Source organism: Hyla sarda, chromosome 3, assembly GCF_029499605.1.
Source record: "Hyla sarda isolate aHylSar1 chromosome 3, aHylSar1.hap1, whole genome shotgun sequence".
In the NCBI taxonomy this organism is placed as follows: Eukaryota; Metazoa; Chordata; class Amphibia; order Anura; family Hylidae; genus Hyla; species Hyla sarda.
In genome coordinates this window covers 49,879,624-49,899,947 of record NC_079191.1, presented here as the reverse complement: position 1 = coordinate 49,899,947, position 20,324 = coordinate 49,879,624, and the positions used below count along the sequence as shown (strand labels likewise).

At 44.9% G+C, this 20,324-nt stretch overlaps 1 protein-coding gene across 2 annotated transcripts in view; it reads right to left on the bottom strand.

Annotated features, from left to right (window-relative positions):
• ATP6V1C2 (ATPase H+ transporting V1 subunit C2) overlaps nt 1-20,324 on the bottom strand; it is a 70,115-nt gene that overhangs the window by 5,098 nt on the left and 44,693 nt on the right. For both annotated transcript variants that reach the window (XM_056564189.1, XM_056564188.1), the window contains exons 5-11: nt 17,694-17,788; nt 15,558-15,649; nt 13,317-13,415; nt 11,972-12,040; nt 7,765-7,857; nt 5,988-6,081; nt 394-491 (exon numbers count right to left, since the gene is read on the bottom strand). In XM_056564189.1, the coding sequence (XP_056420164.1) occupies nt 394-491; nt 5,988-6,081; nt 7,765-7,857; nt 11,972-12,040; nt 13,317-13,415; nt 15,558-15,649; nt 17,694-17,788 (640 nt within the window). The remainder of the gene's footprint in view (nt 1-393; nt 492-5,987; nt 6,082-7,764; nt 7,858-11,971; nt 12,041-13,316; nt 13,416-15,557; nt 15,650-17,693; nt 17,789-20,324) is intronic.

The following is a 20,324-nucleotide window of genomic DNA, read 5'->3' as shown; positions in this document are numbered from 1 at the left end:
AGATTACATGATGAGGAGGTTTGTAACAGTGTGTCACCCCAGTAGTAAGGAGATTACATGATGAGGAGGTTTGTTACAGTGTGTCACCCCAGTAGTAAGGAGATTACATGGGGAGGAGGTTTGTTACAGTGTGTCATCCCAGTAGTAAGGTGGGGCCAATAAGTGGCAAAATAAGCTTTTGCCATTGGGAAAATCATCTGTATATACCAAAGTGTCCACTTGGATACGATATGGCACTACAAGCTGCCACAGGTACCGTATCACTACTCTGTACAACCCAGAGGTGCCCACATGACCCCATAAAGCAGCAGCTGATACATTTCATACAATACAACGCTGTCTCCACCCAAAGCCAACAATCCCACTGTACAATCAGAACCCCAAGGTCCTTACCTTAGAACAGACTCCACAAAAACCCGCAAAGCTTTTATATGAATCCAAGCAATGAAAGCTTCACTGAAGTTCACTTTTAACCAGCGCAGAAGAGGACCCTGTAGGGTTAAACAGCAATGATGCACATTCACTTTTTACAGGAAATTATGGTGCATTATCTATATTTTTGAAGCCTTCACTGTACTCATACATACTGAATTTTATTATTTTGAATTAATAATTCTTTATTTCATGTATAGCGCACAAATATTCTGTTTTGGAGAAACCCCACACAAACACAGGGAGAACATACAAACTCATTGCAGGTGCAGGTGCTGCCCTCTAGTGGGATTTGAACCCAGGTCTTCAATGCTGCAAGGTACCAGCACGAACCACCGAGCCACTCTGGTGCCAAACTTAGGATTCATACAGTGAAAGTGGTCACTTGGCTAAGACCCTCAAAAGATTTTTATATGGAAAAATTGCGCGGGACACTTTGAGCTCTTTGGTGGACAGCACAGCGGCTCAGTGGGTTCTATGTGTAAAATCAAACCAAGGACAACATCTGCAAGGAGTTTGTATGTTCTTCCCAGGGTTACTCCAGTTATTGCCAATACTCCAAAACATACTGATTGGTGAATTTGGAATTTAGGTTGTGAGCCCTAATGGGTACAGGGACCAATATGAGTGCTGACAAGTTCTGTATAGCGCTGGGGTATGTGTTGACGCTATAAAATTAAAGGAATTATTACATTGTAAGGCTGGGTTCACACTGGGCATAATTTCTGCCAGAGATCAAGCCGGCGGCACTAGGACCACGTGGACTGCATCGCCGTCCCCATAGATGTCAATGCATTTCTGAGCAGATCTCCCAAAAGATCCACCTAGAAATGCATTGCCGTCTATGGGGACGGCAATGCAGTCCGCGCGGTCCTATAGCCGCCGGCTCGATCTATGGCAGAAATTCTGCTCCGAAATTCCACAGTAGAAATTAATGGAGATAAAAAATTTTAAAAATCCTGATAGGGGTTTACTATAAGCCACCAAACATAATGGAAGAGGCAGAAGATCAATTACTGAGGCAAATAAACAAGGCAGCAAATCAGAATGAGGTGATAATAATGGGGGACTTTAACTATCCTGATATAAACTGGGAGACTGAGACCTGTGAATCTCATAAAGGAAACAGGTTTCTGACTATAAAGTAAATTATCTGTCCCAAATGATGCAGGGTCCGACCAGAGGGGGCGCCCTACTAGACTTAATATTAACCAACAGACCTGACAGAGTAACTAATGTGCAGGTAGAAGGACACCTAGGAAATAGTGATCATAATATAATACAGTGATCCCTCAACTTACAATGGCCTCAACATACAATAGTTTCAACATACAATGGTCTATCTAGACCATTGTAAGTTGAAACCCGACTCATCATACAATGTACTGACAGTCCAGATCTGTGAAACATGTCAATGGCTGGAAGAACCGACCAATCAGAATGGGCATTTTACTGGTAAAACCCCTGTATTACTGAAGTGTATGCACTGACTGGTGTCTGGTAGCGCCCCCTACAGTACAGGGAGGTATTACATGTTCTGTACTCTTTACCTGTACCAGGGTTTGCTGCTCCTTTGGACACCAGGTGAGGGCGGCTCCATGTTACTTTTTTAGGACACTGTGTACTGTACAGGACCCTGAAGAAGCTTCTGTCCTCTACATAGACCAGTGTTTCTCAAGCAGGGTGCCCCCAGCTGTTGCAAAACTACAACTCCCAGCATGCCCGGACAGCCGAAGGCTGTCCGGGCATGCTGGGAGTTGTAGTTTTGCAACAGCTGGAGGCGCCCTGCTTGGGAAACACTGACATACAGTGATTTACAGCTCCCAGCAGATCTTTCTTACTTTTATATGTAAGGATTTGCTTTATCTATATTAGTTATCTACTTATCTTTCTTTAATCCTCACTTTTTCCTATTTTTGGATGACATTTTGGTGCCTTTAGAATCAATTACCAGGTTTCCATAGAGTTATGGTCTCAACATACAATGGTCCCAACATACAATGGTCGTCCCAGAACCAATTAATATTGTAACTTGAGGGACCACTGTACATTATAACTTGTTCTTCAATAAGGGAATCTCTCGAGGGGCCACAAAAACAATGAATTTTAGGAAGGCAAACGCCCTGTGTCCCCAAGGGGTTAAGGGTATGTTCACACTGGACAATTCCAGCGTTCTTCCCCCATTTAATTACGTGTTTGGAATTACGCGAGCGGAATTCTGCGCAGCGAACATTAACATCAGTGTGATCGGGTCTTCCGCTAGAACCGTTTTGCCGCCGAAATTGTTCCGCTCAAAGAATAAACGTGTTCATTCTTTGAGTGGAATTCCGCGAGCACTGCATGGCCGTCAATGGTGACAGCACAGTGCCGCACGGTCCTACTGCCGAAGGATTACATCGGCGGTTGATAGCCTGGGGGGGTGTAGGGTATGGGGAGTTTAGCTGTGCAGTAATTAAAGGGTGCTTGTTAACCCTTGCTATTCGTGATGCCAGGGTGAGGGTTCCTAATAACGTTTTTCCTACCGCCACCCTTCCCAAGAGCGATAGGGAGGTAAATAATAAGAATAGATTGACCACAACCGGAGAGTTTCTGTAACTGCGTTAACTTTTACTGAAGGTTTTCTGCAAGCTAGTTGCGGTCCAGTAGTCACGTTAGTATTAGCAGGGATTTGGATTTGAACTCTCGGTTTTGGTTCCGCTGAGGCCGGCAGGTTTTGAGGCCTAGCGTGTCTTTGAAAGTTGCGTAGCACCGTCCTGTTAGGCCGGCATCCACGAGAGCAGCAACCCAAGAGAGCGATAATTGGATGCCGGTCCCTTATATGGGCAGGGGCTGGACTAGTGCTAATTGGTCCATACGGATGTCAATCACCATAACAGAGATTTGTGGGTAACACGTGACCCAAGGACCTCCTAAGGTCCTCCAACATACCATAGATGTTACTAGCATGGTCACATGACCGAAGTTCCTGCGACGCTGAACAAGGTAAGTACTATACATTTCTATACAATATAGATATAAATATTAAATATATACATTTATTATAATTAAAGATAGACTTTAGGAGAGGCGACTAGGGGCTGTCCCACCTGAGGAACCCTACCTGAACGCAGTTACTCTGACTTTGGGAACCTCTACACTAGGTACGGTATGCAATACGGTACCGGGACACCACACTTTGATCAAAAATGTCTTCACAGACAAACACGGATGTCAATTGTGGCAGCAAATTCTATCCAGCAAAAATGGGACAGATTTACACCTGCTGGGGGAGATGTATTAAAATCTGTTAAGAGATAAAGTTGACTAGTTGCCCATAGCAACCAATCAGATTGCTTCTTTTATTTTTCAGAGGCCTTTTTCAAAATGAAAGAAGCGAGCTGATTGGTTGCTACGGGCAACTGGTTAACCTTTTCCCCTGCACAGGTCCTGATAAATCTCCTTCAGTCTCCTTCGGTAGTCCGCCCTGTTTCAGTGAGACATCGGATCGGTCAGGGGGTCCGACTCTTGACCCCCCTGACCTCTGTTTGGAGGGGTAGATGCTCATATAAGTGCTGTGACCCCTTCATTGTTTGCCATGGCTTCTGCTTTTATACTGAGTCCAGTAGAAGCTGTGTAATCCTATATACCAGTGGTCGTCAACCTGCGGACCTCCAAATGTTGCAAAACTACAACGCCCAGCATGCCCGGACAGCCAACGGCTGTCCGGGCATGCTGGGAGTTGTAGTTTTGCAACATCTGGAGGTCCGCAGGTTGAAGACCACTGCTATATACTGTAAGCTCCCAGTAGTGACATTGCTTGGTTCTACAGCTGGATCCCTGTATGAGAAAAAAAACAAAGCTCTAAGTCCTGTACAGACATTTTTAGACATTTTTAAAGGGGTATTCCATGAATAAACATTTTTTTATATCAACTGGCTCCAGAAAGTTAAACAGATTTGTCAATTACGTCTATTAAAAAAAATCTTAATCCTTCCAGTACATATCAGCTGCTAAAGTTGAGTTGTTCTTTTCTGTCTGACCACAGTGCTCTCTGCTGACACATAAAGGAAAAAATCCCGACACACACAATTTTCTTTTGACAAGCGATGTGGGTTTAATTAACACGGTGGAAAATACAAAGGACGCGTTTCGGCCAAAGCCTTATTCAGACTTATGTCAGTCTGAAGAAGGCTTTGGCCGAAACGCGTCCTTTGTATTTTGCACCGGGTTAATGAAACACACATCGCTTGGCAGAAGAAAATTGTGTGTGCCGGGATTTTTTCCTTTATCTGTCCTGTTGCAGTCCACGTGCACCACAACAGATTCGGGTGCCGAAAGGGTTTCCACGCTTCGAGCTCTCTGCTGACACCTCTGTCTATCTCAGGAACTATCCAGAGTAGCAGCAAATCCCCATAGCAAACCTCTCCTGCTCTGGACAGTTCCTGAGACAGACAGAGGTGTCAGCAGACAGCACTGTTGTCAGACAGAAATGAATGACTCAACTACAGCAGCTGATAAGTACTGGAAGGATTAAGATTATTATTATTTTTTTTTTAAAGAAGTCATTTACAAATCTGTTTAACTTTCTGGAGCCAGTTGATATGAAAAAACAAAAAAGTAATTTTTTCATGGAATACCCCTTTAAGGTTTTGGAAATTGAAACCCTACATTCCTATAGGTGTTTTATCTTTGTTTATGATGCTTCCGAGCTTCAATGTACTTATGGTAGCCACCTTTTTTTTTGCAAAAAATACCAGCAATGCTAATTTGCATAATTCATTATATATGCGTGACATCACAGGATACACATATGAAGGGGAAACTTTGTCCTATTCTGACCCCTATAACTTTTTTTCTCTCTGTGTGAGGGCTCATTTTTTGCGCCCCGATCTGTAGTTTTTAACGGTACCATTTTTATTTTGATGTGACTTTTTGATCGCTTTTTTTTTTAATTAAATTCGGGGGTTGCAGTTAGTTACTAACTACAACTCTTAGCATGCCCTAAAACAGCCCCTGGCTTAGCAGCTGTCCCAAACGAAAACTACAACTCCCAGCATGTTGGACTATATAGTAGTATATAGTATAGGTCAGTATTTCCCAACCAGGGGTGCCTCCAGCTGTTGCAAAACTACCACTCCCAGCATGCCCGGACAGCCGTTGGCTGTCCGGGCATGCAGGGAGTGGAAGTTTTGCAACAGCTGGAGGAGCTTTGGTTGGGAAACACTTGTATAGATTATGGTGCAACATTCCGGGAGTTAGAGGATTGGTTGGATAAATACTGGCCATTGCATTTCTGGTATTTTTAATATAAAAATACCGTCAGGGTGGCCAAAATACCGGCTGTGCCAGTAAAATACCGGCCAGGTGGCAATGCTACATGAACTGCTGCGTGAGGTCTCATGGAGATGGTGGAAACCACAGATGGGCCAAATGGGTCTGTACACATGATGTCTTCTCTTAGAATTCTATTTGACATTGCTCAGGTGTTCCCCAGGGTGCTCCTTTATAAAATTAGCAGTAACACATCTCGTAGTATTTGTAAGTATCCAATCTGGTAAAAAAAAAAAAATACTTACATACTGCTGCTTCTTATCGCTCTCCAATTTAATGATTTCGTCTTTTTCTGACTGCAGCTCTTTCTCATTGAAGTAAAACTCTCGCACCATAAACCTAAAAGCAGTAAATGTACAGAAATATGATCAATATACGTTACTCACTCTGCACATTCTTCCAATGTATACCCCAAATGTATAGCCTGGACTCCATATTGCCATATTGCTGCCTATGTCTGCCATTGACTCCCACAGTGGAGACTGGGTGCAAAGTTCTATTTATGGAAGCTACTAAAGATCCCACACTTAGCCTCAACACATTGCTGGGCAAAAGTGAGATCAAACACAAAAACAGGAATTGAAGGGTTAATGTCAGGAAGCAAAATGGTTTACACATGGAACAGACCAGGGTACAAAGTAAAGAAGGCAGCATACTGACAAACAGAAACACAAAGTGAAGTAAGGCAGGCCAAGGTCAGAACCAAGAGAGTAACGAGGTACCAAATCACAGGACAAAAGGGAGGTCATGTAAAAAGCCAAAAGATCAGGAATACAGGCAAAGGTATTCAGAAATCCATGTGCTGGTGAGGAAGAAAAACTGCAATCATGAGCACACATGTTGGCAAGAGCAGGGTTTAAATATCACAGAGCTGATTGAGCCATAACTCCTGTTGTCACTCAATGGTGAACAGTCCTCCCGTCATACAGAAATGTTGCCACGGCAACTAGCAACGTTGCTGGTTCCTGGTATGGTTCAGACCAGGCTGGAGGGGGGCCTGGCAGAATCATGAGAGGTTCCAGCAATTTTCCAAAGTTTTTTTTTTTTTAGGGGTATTGTCTTGACATGTTATTTGGTCTCCGTACTCCCATGGAAACCTTTTTCTTTTTTTTAAATCAACTGGTGCCAGAAAGTTAAACAGATTTGCAAATCACTTCTATTAAAAAATCTTAATCCTTCCAGTACTTTTTAGGGGCTGTGTACTAAAGAGAAATCCAAAAAAGAAATGCATTTCCTCTGATTTAATGCCCACAGTGCTCTCTGCTGACCTCTGCTGTCCATTTTAGGAACTGTCCAGAGCTGTCTGCTGCTCTGGACAGTTCCGAAAATGTACAACAGAGGTCAGCAGAGAGCACTGTGGTCATGAAATCAGAGGAAATGCATTTCTTTTTTGGATTTCTCTTTAGTACACAGCCCCTAAAAAGTACTGGACGGATTAAGATTTTTTTTATAGAAGTGATTTACAAATCTGTTTAACTTTCTGGCACCAGTTGATAAAAAAAAAAAAAAAAAAAAAAAGTTTTCCGTGGGAGTACCCCTTTAATTAAGGCAATGGATTTGGTTGCTGTTTGTATGAGTATTTTTATACTGTATCTCTTTTTCAATTCAGAATTTTATTGGGTTTTTGCATATACATAATAGTGAACCGCAGTTCAAAATAAAGACAAAACAGTGCAAGCGGGAGAGCCTGACGCAACAGGAATGCCGCAACGAACTAGAGCATAGTTATGAACAGTACATAACACTTGTCAAAAGAAAGGGGGAGGGGGGTAAAGGGAGGGTCTGTAGTCAATGTAAATGGATATGGAAAGATGAATCCAATTTTATACTGTATCTCTATTACTTGGGCACAGTATGGCACATTATAAGGAGGGGGAGGCATCAGTAGAGGGTACTGTATTGGGCACAATCAAATCTACGACTGGCCCTTGGGGGTTATAGTTTTTGCACATCCTGGCCTCCGCTCTACTGTTATCCCTTCATTCTTATTCTTTGTTTGGTGATAATATGTATGGTTCTTACTTGTTTTCTCGAGCTTTAGCTTTAAATTCATCAATGACTTTTCTGAACAAGGTGACTGTAAACAGGCCTCCTTCTCCGTCCTCCGCGATCATCCTACAAAGCAGCAAACAGCACAATAAACAAGGGCGTCCGGTGTTGAGAGGTCCTTATGACGTAGAGTCACAAGCGCCAATGGTGTCACTACTCGTTTCCTTGTCTAAATCCATCTGTGGTTCATGTATTACATCTAGAAAAGAAGTCATTTTTTGGTGTTTTCTCTTGCCTATCCCAGTAGGAGTACAGGGGATGTACAATATGCCATCACTTACTCTGACTGGAAAACCCCTTAAAGGGGCACTCCGGTGAAAAACTTTTTTTTTTTTTTTTAAACCAACTGATGCCAGAAAGTTAAACAGATTTGTAAATTACTTCTATTAAAACAATCTTAATCCTTCCTGTACTTATTAGCTGCTGAATATTACAGCGGAAATTATTTTTTTTTTTGAAACACAGAACTGTCTGCTGACATCACGAGCACAGTGCTCTCTACTGACATCTCTGTCCATTTTATGAACTGTCCAGAACAGCATATGTTTGCTATGGGGATTTCCTTTTACCCTGGACAGTACCTAAAATGGACAGAGATGTCAGCAGAGAGCACTGTGCTCATGATGTCAGCAGACAGCTCTGTGTTTCAAACGGAAAATAATTTCTACGGTAGTATTCAGCAGCTAATAAGTACAGGAAGGATTAATATTTTTTAATAGAAGTAATTTACAAATCTGTTTAACTTTCTGGCACCAGTTGATTTAAAAAAAAAAAAAAAAGTTTTTCACCGAAGTACCCCTTTAAAGCATCTATACAACATAAATATGTAATGCATAGGGCCTGAAGATGAAAGTGAATTTTTTTTCTAATAAAGTAATACAGTACTTGTTCCATCTCTAAAGCCAGCAGCAGGGTCCTATCAATTCATAAGATTATGGACCATACTAGCAACAGGCATATCAGAGTATATGTTACGCCGAGCGCTCCGGGTCCCCGCTCCTCCCCGGAGCGCTCACGGCGTCTCTCTCCCTGCAGCGCCCCGGTCAGTCCCGCTGACCGGGAGCGCTGCTCTGACATGGCCGTCGGGGATGCGATTCGCACAGCGGGACGCGCCCGCTCGCGAATCGCATCCCAAGTCTCTTACCCGTCCCGGTCCCCTACTCTCATGTGCTGGCGCGCGCGGCTCCGCTCTCTAGGGCGCGCGCGCGCCAGCTCTCTGAGACTTAAAGGGCCAGTGCACCAATGATTGGTGCCTGGCCCAATTAGCTTAATTGGCTTCCACCTGCTCCCTGGCTATATCTGATCTCTGCCCCTGCACTCCCTTGCCGGATCTTGTTGCCTTAGTGCCTAGAGAAAGCGTTTACTGTGTTTGTCCATACTGTGTACTTGACCTCCTGCTATTGCCATATTGACTACGATCCTTGCTGCCTGCCCCGACCTTCTGCTTCGTCCGACCTTGCTCCTGTCTACTCCCTTGTACCGCGCCTATCTTCAGCAGTCAGAGAGGTTGAGCCGTTGCTAGTGGATACGACCTGGTTGCTACCGCCGCTGCAAGACCATCCCGCTTTGCGGCGGGCTCTGGTGAAAACCAGTAGCAGCTTAGAACCGGTCCACTAGCACGGTCCACGCCAATCCCTCTCTGGCACAGAGGATCCACCTCCTGCCAGCCGAATCGTGACAGTAGATCCGGCCATGGATCCCGCTGAGGTTCCCCTGCCAGCTGTCTCTGACCTCACCACGGTGGTCGCCCAGCAATCCCGACAGATCGCCCATCTAAGTCACCAGCTGTCGGAAGTGTCCACCATGGTGCAGCAACTTCAGTCGCAGCTACTGCCTCTGCTACAGCAGCAACCATCTTCTCCGCCAGCTCCTGCACCTCCTCCGCAGCGAGTGGCCGCTCCTAGCCTCCGCTTGTCCCTGCCGGACAAATTTGATGGGGACTCTAGACTCTGCTGTGGATTTTTGTCTCAATGTTCCCTGCATATGGAGATGTTATCGGACTTGTTTCCTACTGAACGGTCTAAGGTGGCGTTTGTAGTGAGCCTTCTTTCAGGAAAGGCCTTGTCTTGGGCCACACCGCTCTGGGACCGCAATGATCCTGCCACAGCCACAGTCCAGTCCTTCTTCGCTGAAGTCCGGAGTGTCTTCGAGGAACCAGCCCGAGCTTCTTCTGCCGAGACTGCCCTGCTGAACCTGGTCCAGGGTAATTCTTCAGTGGGCGAGTACGCCATCCAATTTCGTACTCTTGCTTCTGAATTATCATGGAATAATGAGGCTCTCTGCGCGACCTTTAAAAAAGGCCTATCCAGTCGCATCAAGGATGTGCTGGCCGCACGAGAGATTCCTGCCAACCTGCAAGAACTTATCCAATTGGCCACCCGCATTGATATGCGCTTTTCTGAGAGACATCAAGAGCTCCGCCAGGAAAAAGACTTAGATCTCTGGACACCTCTCCCACAGTCTCCGTTGCAATCTACGCCTGGGCCTCCCGCCGAGGAGGCCATGCAAGTGGATCGGTCTCGCCTGACCCAGGAAGAGAGGAATCGCCGTAGGGAAGAAAATCTTTGTCTGTACTGTGCCAGTACCGAACATTTCTTGGTGGATTGCCCTATTCGCCCTCCACGTCTGGGAAACGCACGCACCCAGCTCTCGTGGGTGTGGCGTCTCTTGATTCAAAGTCTGCTTCTCCACGTCTCACGGTGCCCGTGCGGATTTCTCCTTCAGCCAACTCCTCCCTCTCAGCCGTGGCCTGCTTGGATTCTGGTGCCTCTGGGAATTTTATTCTGGATTCTTTGGTGAATAAATTCCGCATCCCGGTGACCCGTCTCGTCAAGCCGCTCTACATTTCCGCGGTCAACGGAGTCAGGTTGGATTGCACCGTGCGTTACCGCACAGAACCCCTCCTGATGTGTATTGGACCCCATCATGAAGTCATTGAGTTCTTCGTCCTTCCCAACTGTACCTCTGAGGTCCTCCTCGGTCTGCCGTGGCTCCGGCTTCATTCTCCCACCCTTGACTGGACCACCGGGGAGATCAAGAATTGGGGCCCGGCTTGCCACAAGAAATGCCTCTCCCTCCCTCCCAGTCCCGTCAGGCAAGCCTCAGTGCCTCCTCATGGCCCCCGTCCTGGTGTCATCCTGCCCCGTGCCAAGCTTCACCCTCTGCCCTCCCTCCCCATTCCCACTCCTGTTGTACGGCCTGCCTTTGAGGAAACCCTTCAATCACTCCCGGTGTCCTCATCCCATGGGAAGCAGTTACCGCACAAAGAAAGGGGGAGACCTAAGAGGGGGGTACTGTTACGCCGAGCGCTCCGGGTCCCCGCTCCTCCCCGGAGCGCTCACGGCGTCTCTCTCCCTGCAGCGCCCCGGTCAGTCCCGCTGACCGGGAGCGCTGCTCTGACATGGCCGTCGGGGATGCGATTCGCACAGCGGGACGCGCCCGCTCGCGAATCGCATCCCAAGTCTCTTACCCGTCCCGGTCCCCTACTCTCATGTGCTGGCGCGCGCGGCTCCGCTCTCTAGGGCGCGCGCGCGCCAGCTCTCTGAGACTTAAAGGGCCAGTGCACCAATGATTGGTGCCTGGCCCAATTAGCTTAATTGGCTTCCACCTGCTCCCTGGCTATATCTGATCTCTGCCCCTGCACTCCCCTGCCGGATCTTGTTGCCTTAGTGCCTAGAGAAAGCGTTTACTGTGTTTGTCCATACTGTGTACTTGACCTCCTGCTATTGCCATATTGACTACGATCCTTGCTGCCTGCCCCGACCTTCTGCTTCGTCCGACCTTGCTCCTGTCTACTCCCTTGTACCGCGCCTATCTTCAGCAGTCAGAGAGGTTGAGCCGTTGCTAGTGGATACGACCTGGTTGCTACCGCCGCTGCAAGACCATCCCGCTTTGCGGCGGGCTCTGGTGAAAACCAGTAGCAGCTTAGAACCGGTCCACTAGCACGGTCCACGCCAATCCCTCTCTGGCACAGAGGATCCACCTCCTGCCAGCCGAATCGTGACAGTATATAGCAGATTGCAGAATATAGCAGGTCAGACTATCTTCTAACTCAATAGGAATTCATAGCAGATCCCACAACCATATTCCTCAAGTCCTCCCATCAGCCCAGACACCAAAGCCCACCAGAAGTCCCACAAGAACCTCCCCCCCCCCCTCTCTTTTACCCACAGATTCTTACTTGGTTGATCGAGGTACTACCATGTCAGACAATAATTCGTAGGTCTTCTGCCAAGCACCGTAGCTGGACCTGTAAGTGGAAAATTACAGAATTTGTGAGGATTAGATGTAGAATGAGGATCACATGAGCTGAACTGCAGTGGAAGGGAGCAGCAGCCTGAACCAATCATGAGAAAGGGAACGGCAGCCTGAACCAATCATGAGAAAGGGAACAGCAGCCTGAACCAATCATGAGAAAGGGAACGGCAGCCTGAATCAATCACGAGAAAGGGAACAGCAGCCTGAACCAATCATGAGAAAGGGAACGGCAGCCTGAACCAATCACGAGAAAGGGAACAGCAGCCTGAACCAATCATGAGAAAGGGAACAGCAGCCTGAACCAATCATGAGAAAGGGAACAGCAGCCTGAACCAATCATGAGAAAGGGAACAGCAGCCTGAACCAATCATGAGAAAGGGAACAGCAGCCTGAACCAATCATGAGAAAGGGAGCAGCAGCCTGAATCAATCATGAGAAAGGGAGCCGCAGCCTGAATCAATCATGAGAAAGGGAGCCGCAGCCTGAACCAATCATGAGAAAGGGAGCAGCAGCCTGAACCAATCATGAGAAAGGGAGCAGCAACCTGAACCAATCATGAGAAAGGGAACAGCAGCCTGAACCAATCATGAGAAAGGGAACAGCAGCCTGAACCAATCATGAGAAAGGGAATTGCAGCCTGAACCAATCATGAGAAAGGGAGCAGCAGCCTGAACCAATCATGAGAAAGGGAGCAGCAGCCTGAACCAATCATGAGAAAGGGAGCAACAGCCTGAACCAATCATGAGAAAGGGAGCAACAGCCTGAACCAATCATGAGAAAGGGAAGAGCAGCCTGAACCAATCATGAGAAAGGGAGCAGCAGCCTGAACCAATCATGAGAAAGGGAGCAGCAGCCTGAACCAATCACGAGAAAGGGAGCAGCAGCCTGAACCAATCATGAGAAAGGGAGCAGCAGCCTGAACCAATCATGAGAAAGGGAGTAGCAGCCTGAACCAATCATGAGAAAGGGAGCAGCAGCCTGAATCAATCATGAGAAAGGGAGTAGCAGCCTGAACCAATCATGAGAAAGTGGGCGTGTCTAAGACTACCTCAGGGTCCCTGTAAGCACTGTAGCTAAGCTGTAGCACAGATCACATCTCTGCACTAATGAAACACAGCTAAAACAATGAGAACTGAAGAAAATAAGAATCACAGACGTATCCCCTATAGATACTTGTGGACATATCATCTTAAAACTCACAACTGAACAGTCATTTGAAGTCTCTAATTTTTTTTAAAGCATATCTTAAGTGTCTATATATTACTTACTTGGGGACCACCACCAGCAGCGTGATGAGATATTCTGAGTTCAAAACAAAGTCTTCTTTATTTACAATGTCAGCTAGGGTTCTGGTCAGTAAACTGCCCCTATAGAATATATGAGACATATATGTTGCTAAATACATTGTATGCAGTCATTTTATTTTTAGAGAGCAGACAGAGGCAAAAAGTGGATTTTTTGAAGATTTAAAGCAATTCAATAAAAAGCCCCTGACCCTCTACAATGTTGTTACCTAGCAGTGGGGTTAGATGTTATTGTGATCCTGCCAATGCTTGGAGTTTTGGTGCATATGTTGATAGATATCAATAGATCTATGTAACAATCCTCTAGTACAACGGTTCCCAACCTGGGGTACACGTACCTTCAGGGGTACTTAGCAGTTAATGATGGCCTCGGCCACTGGTCACTGCTTCTAAAGTGGTCGCGGCTCTCTATAGGAGAAGTTAGCAGTGGCTGTTGGTACCAGTTGACATCGCTGCCCCATAGGGTGGAGGAGGAAGGGCATCCGAGCACCAGGCTGCTTTGGACAGTAACAACCGCAATAACTTCAGTGCTACTGGGACCTATTGCTATAGACCACAGCAGTAGGCCACTTGACCAAGGAGCAGTGAAGCACCTAAACGGGGCAGTGTGGGAGCCTACAACTATATAGGGGCAGTATGGGGGCTTACAACTATATAGGGGCAGTATAGGAGCTTACATCTATATGGGGGCAGTATGGGGGCTTACAACTATATGGTGACAGTATAGGGGCCTGCAACTAAATTGGGGCACAAAAGTGGCTTACTACTGTATGGGGGCACAGAGGGTGCTGCCTACTGTTATATGGGGGGGGGCAGTATAAGGGCCTTTAACTATATGGGGGAACAGAGGGGGGCCTACTACTCTATGGATGCAACCTACTGCTGTATGGGGGTCTACAATTATATGGGTGCACAGAGGGGGCTTAACTACTTTATGGAGGCACAAAGCAGGTACTATTACTGTGTAGGGCAATTCACATGGAGATTTTGTAAAGAGGTGGGGATTGTGCTGGAGAGGCAAGTCTTGGCCATAAGAAATCTTAATAGAGGTCTACACCGGAAAGTGAAGAAGCGGAAAAGTGACCAACTCCAAATCAAAAATTTTTAAATAACGGCAACTATATTAATTACAACATGTCACTTATGCAGGGGGTACAAATTTTGGAAATGGGGTGCCAAGAGGTCCTCTGGAAAAAAAAGGTTGGGAACCACTGCTCTTGTATAAGGTGTGATATGACCAGATCTTCACAGTGACGTGGAATACAAGGTGTGTCACAGGTGTTTCTATGTATGTTGCTAACCGATAGTCCAAAATATAAGAGACATACTTTTGGTCAGAGTTTCCCTTTAAAGGGGTACTCCGTCCCTAGACAACTTATCCCGTATCCAAAGGATAGGGAATAACATGTCTGATTGCGGGGGTCCTGCCGCTGGGACCCCCCGCGATCTCTGTGCAGTACCGGACATTCGTTTCAAACGCTTGAAGTGGGCAGCGGGGGTCGTAAAGTCACTGTCACGCCCCTCATGATGTTACGCCACGCCCCTTCAATGCAAGTCTATGGGAGGGGGCGTGACTTGATGTAACGAGGGGCGTGGGAGTGATGCAACGACGCATGAAGCGGAACCTCCGCGAAACGCGTTGCATTATGGGAATAAAGTAGAAGTTTTACCCTCACCTCGGTTTCAAGGGCCTTCCTGACTCTGCCCATTTTGGAGGAAATTGGTCTGGATCTGTTTATTGTGAAAGCTGACCTTGTGGGAACGACTCGGCATAGGACAGGCTAGTGACCAATTAGCAAAATGATAAAAAGACTACGAAACGGCCTTCGAGGTGCCATGCACATGTCAACGCTGTTTGCATAGACCCTCTACAGTGCTCTTGGGTCTATACTGCCCCCCTGTGGGCACTCCATGTACCACTTTAAGTTGCCTCTTCAAGAACGACTTCTGTAATATATGCCATGCATTGAAGCTTGACACATTTTTTTTTTCCTCATGGATATGTAAGAAAAACCTCCAAGTGCCTCTGTATAAGATCAGGAGCATACAGCAGTATAGTATGGGCCCAATGGAGTCTATGAGATGAGTATTCTGGATCTGTACAATACAGATCTGTAATGAGACATACAGTAATGCTGTTACTATATCAATACTCGTATTCTCCTAAAGAAATACAAAGTCACTCACATAAGCATCTATACATACACAGTTTTCCTCTCCAGACTCTGCAGGTTGCCTTTAATGTTGTTATACGTAACTGCTCTTGACTTCAGATCTGTGTCTATTTGTGACAATTGCTGAAAAAAAAGGATGAACAATTATAATATAATAATGACCCTACAATAAATGTATAACATCCCAAATAAACCCTAAGTCTGTTCTTTGCTGCTGTAGAAAAATGGACAAATGCATTAAAGGGGTACTCCACTGGAAAACATTATTTTATTTATTTTTTTAAATCAACTGGTGCCAGAAAGTTAAACAGATTTGTAAATGACTTCTATTAAAAAAAATCTTAATCCTTCCAGTACTTATCAGCTGCTGTTATGATCCACAGGAAGTTCTTTTCTTTTTGAATTTCCTTTCTGCCTGACCACAGTGCTCTCTGCTGACACCTCTGTCTGTATCAGGAACTGTCCAGAGCAAATCCCCATTGAAGACCTCTCCTGCTCCGGACAGTTCCTAAAATGGACAGAGGTGTCAGCAGAGAGCACTGTGGTCAGGTGGAAAGGAAATTCAAAAAAGAAAATAACTTCCTGTGGATCATAACAGCAGCTGATAAGTACTGGAAGGATTAAGAGTTTTTTTTAATAGAAGTAATTTACAAATCTGTTTAACTTTCTGGCACCAGTTGATTTACAAAAAAATTTTTTTTCCCGTGGAGTTCCCCTTTAAAATATCAGTATTTCAGATTTTCAGTACAAATTTAACTGAAATTGATTTCTCTGCTGCAAATGACCCCTCTTGACCCTCCTCTTATAGGTCTGCACGTACCTACTAAGCCAAGTGAGAGGTTTGCTATGTACCAGCTGCCATATAATAAAGTAGGAGTGCGCATGTATAAATACATGTAATGAGCATGTATCTATGTGCGTGCATGTGCATCAAAGAGTGTATGTAGTGATGTAAGCATGTGTGTGTGTATGTAATTATAGTGATGTAGCAGTGTAAATATAGTAGCAGTGATAATGTACATACAATCATACAGTATAGGTATCAAGCATGCACGTATTTACTACACATGAATGAGCTTGAATGTATATGGAATCATTTTATATCTATATTCTAGTACTGTTCTGGGACACTCTATGGCACTGGGTAGCAATATTATAGTCATCAACAGAGCTTGATGTCTTCTAGTTGTCAGGATCCGGACTGGTATGCAGCGAGGACACTGGAGGTGGATCCTCTGTGTCAGTGGGGTGATGGCGTGGGCCGTACCAGGGGAACGGAATCTAAGGGGTTACTGGTTTTCACCAGAGCCCGCCGCAAAGCAGGATGGACTTGCAGCGGCAGGTAACCCCCAGGTCGTTCCACCCGATAGCGACTCAACCCTACTGACAGCTGAGACAGGCGCGGTACACAGGGACAAGGCAAGAGCAAGGTCGGACGTAGCAGAAGGTCAGGGCAGGCAGCAAGGATCGTAGTCAGGGGCAACTGCAAGGGTCTGGATACACAGGCTTGGGATACACAAAACGCTTTCTCAGGGCACTAGGGCAACAAGATCCGGCAAGGACAGGAAGTTTTTTTTTTATATGTTTTGCAGGTGTAGGTACTGATTGGGCCAGGCACCAATTAATGGTGCACTGGCCCTTTAAAGTTCAGAGAGCCGGCGCGCGCGCGCCCTAGAGAGCGGAGCTGCGCGCGCCGGGACAGAACAGCAGGAGGACGGAGCAGGTGAGGTGATTGGGGTGCGACCCTCGGACGGGCGCGTCCCGCTACGTGGATCGCATCCCCGCCAGTGATAACAGTGCAGCGCTCCCGGTCAGCGGGTCTGACCGGGGCGCTGCACACAAAAGAACGCCGCGAGCGCTCCGGGGAGGAGCAGGGACCCGGAGCGCTCGGCGTAACACTAGTCATCACAGCACTGCAACCATGTGAGGGCAGAAGTGGTCCCCCAGCAGACTTCAGTGATGTCATGCCTGCTGGGAAACGCCCACTTTCTCCAAGAATAAAGGTGTGATACAGAGCTTTTTAAAGCTCTTACATTTTTTTAAGAGTGGGAGGGAGGTTAGGAGTAGTTAGGGAACATAGCCTGAGTTAGTTTAGAAAAGTTTATTTGGTGACAGGTACTCTTTAATATTTCTAAATTAAATGGATTATCTCAAGATTGTTCCTCACCTTGCTTAGGGAATCTGTTAAATTCTTCAGAGGCTGCTTCACAGGGTATTTTGCCATGTCCCACTCAAATCGGGCCAAATAGCTGACCAAGTCAACTGCAAAAACAGAAGAAGAACATAAGTTACATGTATTCAAGATAAAAGCAGTGAACTTCCTATAGGCTTGGATTCCACTGAGGTTTTGTGTGATGTTTTTTTAAAGGTAAAAACACAAAAAAAAAAAACGCATCAAAAACTGCCAATGATTTTCCCTGTGTTTTGCCATTTTTCAGGTGTTTTTACAGGTGTTTTTACCTTTGTGTGGAAATTACCGTTTTTTACGGATTTTGATGGGTATCAAAATAAATAAATAAATAAATAAATAGAAATGATGCAGTAGGGATAGGAAAAACTGAAGGGAAGAAACTTTCTATTTTTTTATAACAAAATTTTGGTGCCAGCCAATCACAACTCTCAGCAGCAAATATGAATCAGTGGCGTTCATAGCAGAGATTGCGGAGCGCTGTAGAGTGCCGCCCACTTCTCTGGATTATAAGTCCGGATAACAACAGGTCTCAAGGATGAGACCCGGTGCGATCTGTTCTTTAGTGCAGGTACTACAGCTCCAAGCACGGACCAGACTCTGTTCCATGCTGGGAGTAGTGGTAGTACCGAAATCATATCGAACATATAGTTAATAAAAGTAACAGTAGTTAATATAAAATCACATTTTATAAATCACATTATTCAAATACATTAAAGGGGTTATCAACTGGCTCTGGAAAGTTAAACAGATTTGTAAATTACTTCTATTAAAAAATCTTAATCCTTTCAGTACTTATGAGCTTCTGAAGTTTAGGTTGTTTTTTTCTGTCTAAGTAATTTCTGATGACACATGTCTCAGGAACCGCCCAGTTTAGAAGAGGTTTGCTATGGGAATTTGCTTCTAAACTGGGGGGTTCCCGAGACACGTGTCATCAGAGAGCACTTAGACAGAAAAGAACAACCTTAACTTCAGAAACTCATAAGTACTGAAAGGATTAAGATTTTTTTATAGAAGTAATTTACAAATCTGTTTAACTTTCTGGAGCCAGTTGATATATATAAAAAAGTTTTTTCCTGGAATACCCCTTTAATAATAAACAAAAGTGTTACAAAATGAATTAAAAAAAAAATAATTTTTATAATTACATGGCCCCTATATCCATTTTTAATATTGCCGGCTACATTTCTATGTCCCTGCTCGCTCACTGAAATTGTTCCCTGATTTAAAAAAAAAAAATGCAGTTTTTATTTTCATTTTTTTTTTTTTATGGTAACCTACAAAATATTTTTTAAAAAAAAAAAGCTTACTCCATCCTTTTTTTAGAATGCTAAAGTAAAAAAACAAAAACCCACCGCAAAAATTTTAAAACCCACATGGCTTCTTTTTTGGCATTTTTTTTACTCCCATAGACTTCTATGGAAGAAAAACACCAAGTTTTCAAGAATAAATGATACAGTCTCAACATGAGATCATTTTTGAAAATCGCCCACTGAGCCCAAAAATAGCTGAAAAACGTCAGAAGGATTTAAAAATTGCCAAAATAAAAAACGCCAAGTGGATATGGCATTTTGCAGTTTCTTATTGACTTGCACCTAACATATGGCGTATTTGGCCCAAAAAACCTACCGTAAGTGGAATTCTAGCCTTAAAGGGGTATTCCATGAAAAAACTTTTTTATATATATCAACTGGTTCCAGAAAGTTAAACAGATTTGTAAATTACTTCTATTAAAAAATCTTAATCTTTTCAATAATTATCAACTGCTGAAGTTGAGTTGTTGTTTTCTGTCTGGCAACAGTGTGTAGTTCCCGAGACAAGCAGAGATGTCAGCAGAGAGCAGAGTAGAAGAGGTTTGCTATGGGGATTTGCTTCTAAACTGGGCGGTTCCCGAGACACGTGTCATCAGAGAGCACTTAGACAGAAAAGAACAACCTTAACTTCAGAAGCTCATAAGTACTGAAAGGATTAAGATTTTTTTAATAGAAGTAATTTACAAATCTGTTTAACTTTCTGGAGCCAGTTGATATATAAAAAAAAGTTTTTTCCTGGATAACCCCTTTAATCTGGCATCTGATCATTTAGAAAGTTTTGGAAATCCAGCACCTGCCAAATAATGAGAAATTGCACAAGAAGGAATTTGGCCTCTTATGCTACAAGTGAGTTTTATGTCCTTTTTAATGATTGTCTATAATCCAGAATGGTTGATAGTCTGGTGCCTATTAGTATTCCTTGGGGGAGATTTATCAAAACCTGTGCAGAGGAAGAGTGGTGCAGTTGCCCATAGCAACCAATCAGATTGCTTCTTTCATTTTCCACCGGCCTCTAAAGAGGCCGGTGGAAAATGAAAGAAGCAATCTGATTGGTTGCTATGGGCAACTACACCACTCTTCCTCTGCACAGGTTTTGATAAATATCCCCCCTTGATCTTAAATTAAAGGAATTTTTCGGTATGTTATTACTATACTGTATGACAACAGATGGCAGTGTTGGTGATCCTATTACTAGACATTTAAGACTGGGAGCAAACGGAGCGGGGGAACCCCTGGCGTAGTGGCGCCTTAACGGGGGTTTTAGTGGCCATCCCAGATGTTAGTAAGAGTTAATGTG